General features: G+C 39.2%; 1 protein-coding gene across 1 annotated transcript; it reads left to right on the forward strand.

Moving 5' to 3' along the window:
• Positions 1-1,805: 1,805 nt before the first annotated feature.
• Positions 1,806-9,656, forward strand: slc5a8l (solute carrier family 5 member 8, like). The gene is made up of 15 exons (XM_036571081.1): positions 1,806-2,591; positions 3,250-3,315; positions 3,551-3,602; positions 3,851-3,918; positions 4,208-4,362; positions 4,533-4,673; positions 5,486-5,615; positions 5,699-5,787; positions 5,936-6,048; positions 7,921-7,988; positions 8,217-8,303; positions 8,479-8,669; positions 8,853-8,965; positions 9,058-9,146; positions 9,280-9,656. The coding sequence occupies exons 1-15, from the start codon at positions 2,238-2,240 to the stop codon at positions 9,403-9,405; spliced, it is 1,842 nt and encodes a 613-aa protein (XP_036426974.1). The 5' UTR covers positions 1,806-2,237; the 3' UTR covers positions 9,406-9,656.
• Positions 9,657-10,898: the final 1,242 nt, after the last annotated feature.

Below are 10,898 nucleotides of genomic sequence, written 5' to 3' on the forward strand. Positions count from 1 at the left end.
TTCACCAAACATTCTCAATCTGAAGAACCATTTCACCATGCAAAGAATCATTTAACTGTACAATGGTTGTATCTAGTGGTTAGTCTATATAATTTCTATATAATATAGTGTATATAATGGTTCTAAATAGAACCATTGCCTTTACTAAAGAATCCTTGAAGAGCTGTTTTTTTAAAGTGTGTAGGTGGAGATCTGCACCTGTGTTCGAAGCAGTAGTTTGTAAAACCAGTATGGTGGACTAGTGGGTTATTTGCGCCCCCCCTTGTTCCTAGATACGCCTCCTGATGCAGCATGTGTTCATCACTTTGGTTCTCAGACTCAGAATGGCTAAATACCATTAGCATTGCAATTCAGTCCAAGATCAGGCTTTATACATATGCAGGAAATAATCTGTATATGCTGAAACCTCTTTCTGCAGGCTCCCTAGTGGCAATGAACTTGATATGTTTAATTAATTTAATCAGTTAAATATTTTTCCCTGTAATTCTGTTATCTGACTGACTAGGACACTGTTGTCTCTCTGTGACTCTGTGTTTAGCACCTCTGAGAGGTAAAAGAGGAGGGGTGAGAGGCCCCCACTGTTAAAACAATTCACACCTGTCCACAAAGACGGCCAGGCTGAGATAAAACAGACAGCATGACTGCAGCTTTCCTGATATCAAAAAACTCATAAACAAATGCCACAGTTAAGACATCATTTAAACACAGTAAAAACTCTTTTATGAATGTTGACTTGCTTGGAGATGACTACGGAGACGAAAATCCAATTGGCTTCCGGCTTTGTAAATCATAAACATTTCTATCAAACCTTATTTTATTACTGTTACTGAAGAAAAAGCATTTTTAAATAAATGTTTTCAACCTTCAGATTTCAAGTGAAAAAGTGAGGGAGAAAAGCAATTCCAGTGCCACAAATGAAGATGAATAAAACAGCATTGTTTGTAAAAGAATTTCTTTTTCTGCCTCCTTTCATATCTTACCTTGGAGTCCAAATGATGCCTCTTGTTATTTGCTGCTGCAAACAAGGTCAAAGCCTTGAGCTCATTCCACTGACTAGACAGATTTTAAAGAAACAAAGCAAGAGGTTGATATCCATTACATTCAGCCCAAGAAGTTTCCTTATTCATTCAAGTACTAATATCATTAGGCCTTAGAACTTTGGGGATCAAACACCTGTCATTTATTAAAATGAAAGCAGAAAAACTGAATGGGTACGTTATGCATGCTTGCCGGAAGCAAAAGTTCAAGAGGCAAAAGCCTGTATTTGTTTATTTTTTTGTTAGCTCCTTCAGTACAATCTGTAAGTTACTTAACTTTTTTCAGTGGCTGCTTATGAAGACACACAATGAACCACAATGCTATAATTTCATCTTGGAAAAAGGGAGGGGGGGTGGTTTATGGGAGTTTATGAGTTGTCTAGTAATTGACGTTAGCATCATAGTCACATTTACACATTCCTAAGAATGCTTCCAACAAACTGCAATCAAGATTTACAGGAGTATGTTATAAAAACAACCTTATGGTTACTGTGGTTGACCTTAGTTGTGCTGATTAATTCTTACATCAGAAGAACAGGTCATTTCAAAAAGCATTTTGCTTGCCTTTTTGTGGCTTAGTAGACAGTAGCCTGATCACGCATCATATATCTCCTCACCCAAAATGTTTTGTCTTTTGGGCATTTTGCTGACCGCTCTGCTGAAACGTTACATACACTCCTACCACCAGGTCAGCCAAGCCCACTTTATGAACCTGGTTATAAAGCCTCTATTTAACAGTCAAACAGTGCGGCATATGACGGGGTATCTCCTACCTTTGAGAGATCATTAACTCAAGTTTCTTTGTGGCCTCGATGCAAGACAGCTGAGCTTTCCATTCGCTATCAGCTATTGGTGGGTTGGGCAGCTACCTGGCTCCTTCCACCACTTGAGCAAGTGGAACAATAATATATAAACTTACTGGCCATTATAAAAGCTAGGAACCAAACTCTCTGGACTACCACCTGCACTCAGTGCAGCTGTGTGAGGATCCCTTTTTCTTACAGATATCTCCAATGGACTTAAGATTTCGTTCCATTTAGGCTGAAGATGTCCACTCTGAGCGGACTCTTTTGAGGACCTTCAAGCATTCACAACAAGCCAAAGAAGAAACGCATACCTGTGGAAAAGACCAAAACTGTATTTATAAGCATAAAAAGGAATTGTACTTGAAAGGTTAGATTTGCTCTGTTGGAACAAATCATGGTCGGTACCGGAGGTCCCGTGGGTAGATTCTCAGTCTGGGACTATGTGGTGTTTGCTGGGCTGGTCGTGGGGGCAGCCGGTATTGGGTTGTGTCAGGCCATCCGAGGGCGTAAGGACACCAGCAGTGCTGAGTTTCTGCTGGGGGGACGTCAAATGACAGCGGTGCCGGTTGCCATGTCACTTACGGCAAGTTTCATGTCTGGGATAACAGTGATTGGCACCCCTGCAGAGGCCTATGTCTACGGCACACCGTTCTGGCTCTTCGCCTTCTCTTATACCATTATGTCCACCATCAGTGCAGAGATTTTTGTGCCTCTGTTCTACCGTTTGGGCATCACCAGTACATACGAGGTAAGAGAGCTGTCCAGGCAGGGGTGATTGAGGATAGGAAAGAGCCATCAGACAACCGGGGAAGTCCCTAAAAGCCTGACTGGGCGTCAATAACAGGGTCATAAGCTCCATTGATCTGTCTTCAGATGCTTCCATGTGGGTCAACCTTTGGCAAGGAAATCGATGAGTGGAAATAAAATTTACTAAATTGTTTTTTTCTGTTATTCTGAGAGAAATGATTCTCAGACAGTGTTATGTCTAAGCTTCTACAATATTATATGATAGTGTTAGGTTTGTTGGATACAGTAGATCGAATGCATCATCAAGCTATTTCATCACAGCCTCAGGATCTCTTTCTAGACCAGACAGCATCCTACATGATCAATTTGTGCTGAATGATTTGTATGGTAAAGTTCAGTTTGTGCTGCTTTGCCACTGTAAAAGTAATCTAAGGTCTCTTCATACTGAAAAAATCAATATGAAAACAAACAGTTTGATTTCAATGGTTGAAGTCTATTCATAGCCCTAGACGTTATTTATAGTTTGGATAAATCGGCTCACATTACAGCACTCGAAATTATGCAATGCTCACACTGTTGTCTGGTGGAACTAGAAAGGTGAAAATATTCCATTTCATTTGATCTCACAAACGATTTTCAAAACCATTTTGTTTTTGCAGTACTTGGAGATGCGCTTCAATAAGCTTATCCGAACGATCGGAACATCTATGTACATATTTCAGACAGTAAGTTCAGTTTTCATGACATTCATGATTAATACATTCATGCATTATTAACACTTGCATTTCTGACAGAGTTAATTATAATCATATCTTAATGGAAAAAGAGAATGCATTTGTTTTTACATCATGTAATTAGCTGATGCACTGGTGTCCTGCTACAGTGTACTGAATATAGTCATAAATGAAGAGCCAGTATGTTCACAGCAAATCATCTAATGGTTGTTATTGTTTCTGCCAGGCTTTGTACACAGGCATGGTCATCTATGCACCTGCACTCGCCCTCAATCAAAGTAAGTTCTCTTCTAAAAGTGAACTCATATCACTGTCCAATTTCTTTATGATTGTGTAACACACACATATTATCTTAGCGCCAGTCCTAAGAATGGTGATTATCGACATAAACAGCGTTAATAATATACACAGATACAAAGTCCATTTTACAACTACGCAGCTGCATGTGACAAATTAAAGTGCATCATAAATGAGCTTTAACGTTATGATTTGAAATTTCCTAAAGTACTCTGTGGTTGCTTTGCAGTCACTGGTCTGGACCTTTGGGGAGTGCTGGTGGCCACAGGAGTTGTCTGCATCATCTATTGCACATTGGTCAGCACCAACTTTCAGAATACCATAATGTAATAAGTTGCTGAGTGTCAGTTATATTTCAGGTTGAATCCAATTTTATTTGACTGAAATTCAATCCAGGCCACTATTAACACAATTATTCCTATGCAAACATGTTGAATTATAATTTCTTCTTTATTTCTTGAATTAGCTGGACTGAACCAGATCCTGAAGCAGTCGAATCTGTGAATGTGCAGTGTCTGCTGAATGGTTTCAGCACTGTTTGGCATGAGCAACTCAGTAAAATGCAGCCCTATGCCTTTCCTCATAGGGAGGCCTGAAGGCAGTGATATGGACAGATGTGTTCCAGATGGTCATTATGCTGAGTGGGTTTGTGGCGGTCATCGCTCGTGGGGCTGTGCTCCAGGGAGGCTTAGGAAAAATATGGGAAGATAACTACAAAGCTGGACGTCTAAACACATTTGAGTAAGTCACTGGTTTAAGGTGTGTTGTTGTTTAACTGAATAAAGTCTCATTACATTTATGAACATTAAGTCAAGAGTGTTCTTTTCTTTTTCCTATAAAGTTTCTATTGCAGAGAAACAAGGTTTAGCTAAGACAGCCATGAAATGATCTTTTTACAAGTGTCTCTTCAGTTTTGATCCAGATCCTCTGAGGCGACACACCTTTTGGACCATTGTTGTTGGGGGCAGTTTGATGTGGGTGTCAATTTACTCCATTAATCAATCACAGGTGCAGCGCTATATCTCCTGTCGAACTATGACTCATGCCAAAATGTGAGTATGCAATCAAAACAGTAGATCTACAGTCCTGAGAAAAAGTCAGAGATCACCCTTCATTTATTTTCAAGTCAAAACAGACATTAAGTATAATTAACTGATTTTTTTAAGAAGATATTTATGAGGAGACTATCAAAGGAAAACAAGTGAAACAAACAGTAAACTGGGTTTCAAATATTATTAAAAGATACAGAGAAAAAGGGTCTCCTAACAACCGTGCAAGATCTGGTAGACCACCCATGATCTCCATCAGATAAACAGTACTTAAAGCTTTCATCTTTGAGAGAGAGGAGAAAATCAAGCTCCACTTTTGCTTCAGATCTGAAAAAAAGCCACAGGGGTTTCTGTCCATCTTTTCACTGTGATAAAACAACTCAGTGCTATGGGTCTGAAAGAATGTGTAGCTGTTAACAATCAGTTACTGCGAAAAAGAAACAAACAAAAATAACACCATTTGCAAATCAAACAAAGAAGCTGCTGGTGTTCTCAGAATTGGACTGGCCACCCCAGAGTCCAGATCTCAACATCATTGAATGTGATTGGTATCACTTGGCTCTTGAAAAACAGAAAATGCAAACAACGTCTAAGACTGAACTTTGCAAGTGTGGGAGAATATCCCTGCAGATGTCTTTAAAAAAAACTGAAAGCAGGTCTTCTGAAAAGAATGGAATTGTCGCTGAAAAATGAACAACTTGTACTAATTTAAGGGTGGTCTCTGACTTGCATCGTGCTGTATATCCCAATATTAAAAACTGGACAAGGACACAATGTGTCAGCACTCATGATTTGCTCTCTATTACCTTATGTAGGTCTCTGTATGTGAATATGGTGGGACTGTGGGTCACTGTGAGCCTGGCCATATTGTCTGGCCTCACTATGTACTCCATCTACAAAAACTGTGATCCTCTCACTAACAAAGATGTTGGAACTTCAGACCAGGTGAAGCTCACTACACTAAAACAGTTACCATATCGTTTAGCTTGTTACTGGCAAAGTAATTTAATATGTGTGTATGTGTACAGCTCCTTCCGTACCTGGTAATGGACATGCTGGCAAAATATCCAGGTGTTCCCGGCTTGTTTGTAGCAGCTGCCTACAGCGGCACTTTGAGGTGAGGGGTGAACAATCTCCATTCACTAAAAGAGAATGTTAAGTCATAGTAATGGTCAAACATTTGACGTAAGCAGCTTGTGTTATTTTGCATAAATCCGACTGCCTTCATTTGGTCACTGAGTCACTCATTTGTTTTTGTGTCTCAGTACGGTATCATCCAGCATTAATGCTCTGGTGGCAGTCACGGTGGAGGACTTTGTGAAGCCTTTGTGGCCCAGCATGACTGAGAAACAGGCATCCTGGATTAATATGGGCATGAGTGAGTTTCAGTACAACCAGTTCTCACTGACAGCTGCATGCATTGATCTTAAACATTACCAGAGTGGAGGACAGAACAGATCTTGCATTAATTAAGCTCATGACACTGAACATTGACATTCCAGCTCCAAATAGTACTTGCTAACCAAGTCTTCAGTCGACCTCAAAGGGTCTTGAACCCCATATGAAAGGATAATATATATACATATATTTGCACATATTAAAAATATATGTACGTCATATGTGCAATATATTATGTTTTAAAATATGCACTGTTAGATATGAAGGTTCTGTGCAGGTACATTTTCCATTCCTCAAGGTACAAACAATGTAAATGAACTCTTAAAGGTATAACAGCGGTTTTAAGGTCCAGTTGTGTACTTTAAATAAGTTTTTCCCAGGAGAAAAGTACATATTTGTACCTTTTCATAACCTGGTATTAAAATGAAAATAAAAAGCCTGGAGACGAGACAGGATGTGTTGAGTCAATACAACTTAGAAAATATAATTTCAATGGATTATGGAACAGTTATGTTCCCTGACCAAAGGTACAGAGATGTACCCTTGAGGGTACCACCTCAGTGACAAGAGGGGTCCTGCCCCAGTGACAGTTTTGTACCTTTTTTGAGAGTGTGTGTGCTAAATATGTCTAACTCTGCTATTTTTGAATATTTAAATTTATGCCAATGTTAGCACATTAAAATTCATCAATATATTGAAATATATGCAGATATATAGATGAATTATATGTAATAGTGTCCATTGTATGTATAATATATGGATATAGATTGTATTTGACCAATAATTTGAAAATTTAAGGAAATGTATTCCCGTTGCATGTGGTAAAGTGTAGTAAGCAAAATAGAGCGCCATCTAGTGTACTGACTTTGACATTGAACGTGAAGTAGATTTCCTCTATTGATCAAATCATTTAATAATGAACCAATTATTAAAAATAAATGATTTAATATATAAATTAGTACTAGATGATTATTATATTTTCTTATTCCGTCGTAGAATTGGAGAATTACATGGACATTTTAAGGGCACTGAATATCGAGATTATGGTGAGGGTTGGAGAGTGTGTTCAGGGTTGGAGAGGGTGTTCAGGGTTAGAGAGTGTGTTCAGGGTTGGAGAGGGTGTTCAGGGTTAGAGAGTGTGTTCAGGGTTGGAGAGGGTGTTCAGGGTTGGAGAGTGTGTTCAGGGTTGGAGAGGGTGTTCGGGGTTGGAGAGCGTGTTCGGGGTTGGAGAGGGTGTTCGGGGTTGGAGAGTGTGTTCAGGGTTGGAGAGGGTGTTCATGGTTGGAGAGTGTGTTCAGGGTTGGAGAGTGTGTTCAGGGTTGGAGAGGGTGTTAAGGGTTAGACAGTGTGTTCAGGGTTGGAGAGTGTGTTCAGGGTTGGAGAGGGTGTTCAGGGTTGGAGAGTGTGTTCAGGGCTGGAGAGGGTGTTCAGGGTTGGAGAATGTGTTCAGAGCTGGAGCCATTTAAAGCCACTCTCCTCTTATTTTACGTATTTACAGTAACTCACTTCTGCTCAGATGTAAACAACCGCTGCACAAGATTGCGCAACTAGCGAATCTGCTCCGGTAAAAGCTGAATATAGACGGAGATAAACGCTATGTGGCGGCTTCATTAAAAGCTTTTAAGTTTTTCCTCACAATTTAACTTTATCAGCGGACTCATCGCAGTTATTCTGAACAGAACAGGAACACATCAAACCGCGCATGTGTATGAGCCATGTTTTCTTCACACACAGGATCTGTAATTGTTTAGCCTCGCTTTTACCACCTATTCAGTGGCTAAATGAGTGTCATTAAGAGGGTCTTATATTTAAATATACATGTTTTCAAACGCTTGTACGATACATTTTATAGGTGTATTCTTCGGGGCCGTGTGCATTGCTATGGCAGCGGTCGCCTCCTTGATGGGAAGTGTACTGCAGGTAAAATTTTAACAGACTTTTTTTCTTTGCTTGTGATAAAAAACACGAAATGCCTAAAATACATACTTTCTGTAAGCTATGACCATCTAGCGTCCACATTTGGTATTACACACAACAGCGTAAATACGTAGGCTCTGCATTAAGGCCTCTCAGTTAAAGATGTAACAGCTCCTCCTGCTGGATAATAATTGTAATGACATGTACGTCTTATTCTACTCCGCCCAATAGGCAGCATTGTCCATATTTGGTATGATCAGTGGACCTCTCCTGGGCCTTTTCCTGCTTGGCATGTTCTTCCGCTGCGCTAATTCCACTGTAAGAGTCAAACTGTATTTTGCTGTGACTTACTGAGATTCTGTGAACACCATAAATACACAAAATTCATATTACTGTGTATTTACTATAAAACATAGTTATAATCACATTGCAAAATAATCCTTTTGTCCTAATGAACTCTACATAAACTGAACAGTATTTCAATATCTTCCAGGGAGGTCTGGCTGGATTGATCATTGGCCTTGCTCTGACACTGTGGGTGGGCATTGGTGCGCAGGTGTACCCTCCTCTACCTGCTAAGACAAGGCCACTTTTCCTCACTGTGGATGGATGCGTTTCCGACATGAACATTACCACTACAGTGGCGACATGGTCCAGCGCAGTCACACCAACGTTACCACCAATGCAAGAATGATTCATTTCTATTAATTCTCCATTTGTTTCACTTTGACATAAGTGACCCACTTGTGCCTAATACTGATTGCCAGAAAAATTAATAACATTTGATTTAAGTAGAACAGAAATATCTTGGTGTTACGTGCTTTGTGTGTGTTGTTAATCTCAACGTGTATTTTTTTTCCATTTCAGCAATGAGAGACCAGCTTTAGCAGACTCTTGGTACTCTCTGTCTTACCTGTACTTTTGTCCTGTGGGCATATTGGCGACCCTGATCAGTGGGCTTATCATTAGTGCCATTTCAGGTGAGAAAGACTCCTGTATATGCTCCTACATGTGAGACTGACAGTGAAGTGGGATCTGAACCCTTTCTATGGATTCTGCTGTCTCATTTTAGGTGGCTGTAAACAGGAGAAAATAAGGCCAGAACTGCTAATCAGAAAGGAAGACCTCATCTGCTTTGGCTGGTGTAGAAAGGACGACGAGGTACAGCTTCTCATTCTGTGGCTCTAAATAAAGAAATCTAGGAACTAGTAATTCTTTGTAATTCTGATGTGTTTAACTTTATTAAGTTACAAAGTAACAAGTTATTTTACTGAATTTCTTGTTAACTCAACAGAACTCTGCACCAGACTTGATAGAGAAGGTTGGGCCAGACCAACTCTATGGATTGGACAACCCATACTTTACTGATTTAGAGCTGAAGCCGACAGAAAAGGACAAAGACTTTATCACCAAGTTGTAATGCAGGGATCACCAACCCTCCACCTGGAGATGTATTTCCTGTGAAATTTAGCTCAAAAACTCTGAAAGCCACAACATACTTCAGCTAGCTCATACAGACCCTATGCAGAAAACATTATTTGGAGCAAATGTGGTTGATTAGTGTTGGAAGTAAACTTTGTAGGGAGGTAGATCTCCAGGAGCTGTCTTGATGATCCAACAGAAGTTTTGCATTCTTTCATAATATTGTAAATAAAGTCTTGGATAGAGGTTTGTTGGAATCACAAACTCTTTATTGATAACAAACAAAGCACTCAACTATGATTTACAGATTTCACACAAATGCTGCCAAAAAAGTAATAGCAAACATATTTTAAAAACTTAGTTGGTATTTTGAAAACAAATTATGCAAAAAAAAAAATAATAAGTTTTTTGTTTTTTTTTGGTATCATGGGTTATGCACCACTTTAGTGTGCAGTATTTACAAACAGAAAATCATTGGTTTTATAAATATTTGATTAAAACGTTTTTGTCCCTTTATGTATTGGTTATGAAGGTGAAGTGATGTGTTGAGCTCTGAGCCTAAGCAAGAAACCAGTTCAAAAACACACACTACTGCAATGCAAACACACACAAAGAGTTAAACATACTGTGGCTGACAGATCCTGTTTCCTTGCCAACCTGACCATAAAGGAAGTAGCACAGGGAGGCCCTCCCTCTTACCTGCCTGTGACGTAGGGCCAACTGTTAAGCTCTCCTTTCTTCTGGGAGTGGAAAATGAATAGAGCTCTCGGAATAAGGAAAACAATAGCCTTCAGATAAACAGTGAGTTCCTGGTTTCATGATATAGGCATTCTTCCTTCTAGAAGGTGAGTTAAAATCTTACTGCTTACTACTTCTTAGTAATATAAAAAGAAAAAGAACAATGTACATCTTGTAGCTGCTGAGACAATTATAAACACCCATGTTGTCAGTCTTACAAATATCTATTGTTCAAAGTGTCGATTGTGGTATTAAATGGACAGGTAAGAGTATCGGCACTATATGTAGAGAGACCACATAAAGATCTTTGTTTAGCTGGACCATGTGGCTCTAAAATGAGATGGATTCAGTTTCATCTCAGCGCCATTTTGAGTATAACAGTAGGCAGACACAGGTATGTAATGTAGGAATGTAGCCGTGAGGGGTATTAGACTCTCAGATTATCAACCATTTAACTAACCAGACCAGACAATAGAATATTATGAAGTTCTAGATTCGATGCTAACTAAGGAACTTTATAACAGTTTGTTTATCTATAACTGATTCCAACAGATCAATGCCAAGAGCAAAAGTCAATTCTTTTATGTTCTTGCCAAAAAGATTATGTACAGAAAATGCCAAGTCTGAGCACTACTAAATATTTAAAAATAGTATAATTTTGAGACAGTAGTATGAAATAAATCCATGCTCATGTTATATGGAAGCAAACATCCACCATCTACGAACTTTATAAAACCTTATATTTTTCATGTA

This window comes from Colossoma macropomum, unplaced genomic scaffold (genome assembly GCF_904425465.1).
Source record: "Colossoma macropomum unplaced genomic scaffold, Colossoma_macropomum, whole genome shotgun sequence".
NCBI classification, from domain to species: Eukaryota; Metazoa; Chordata; class Actinopteri; order Characiformes; family Serrasalmidae; genus Colossoma; species Colossoma macropomum.

Excerpts from the sequence above, each read along its gene's own strand:
- slc5a8l (XM_036571081.1), top strand. The coding sequence starts at position 2,238 with ATGGTCGGTACCGGAGGTCCCGTGGGTAGATTCTCAGTCTGGGACTAT. Across the intron at positions 2,592-3,249 it reads GCATCACCAGTACATACGAG|TACTTGGAGATGCGCTTCAA; the intron begins GTAAGAGAGCTG and ends TTGTTTTTGCAG. Across the intron at positions 5,616-5,698 it reads ATGTTGGAACTTCAGACCAG|CTCCTTCCGTACCTGGTAAT; the intron begins GTGAAGCTCACT and ends GTATGTGTACAG.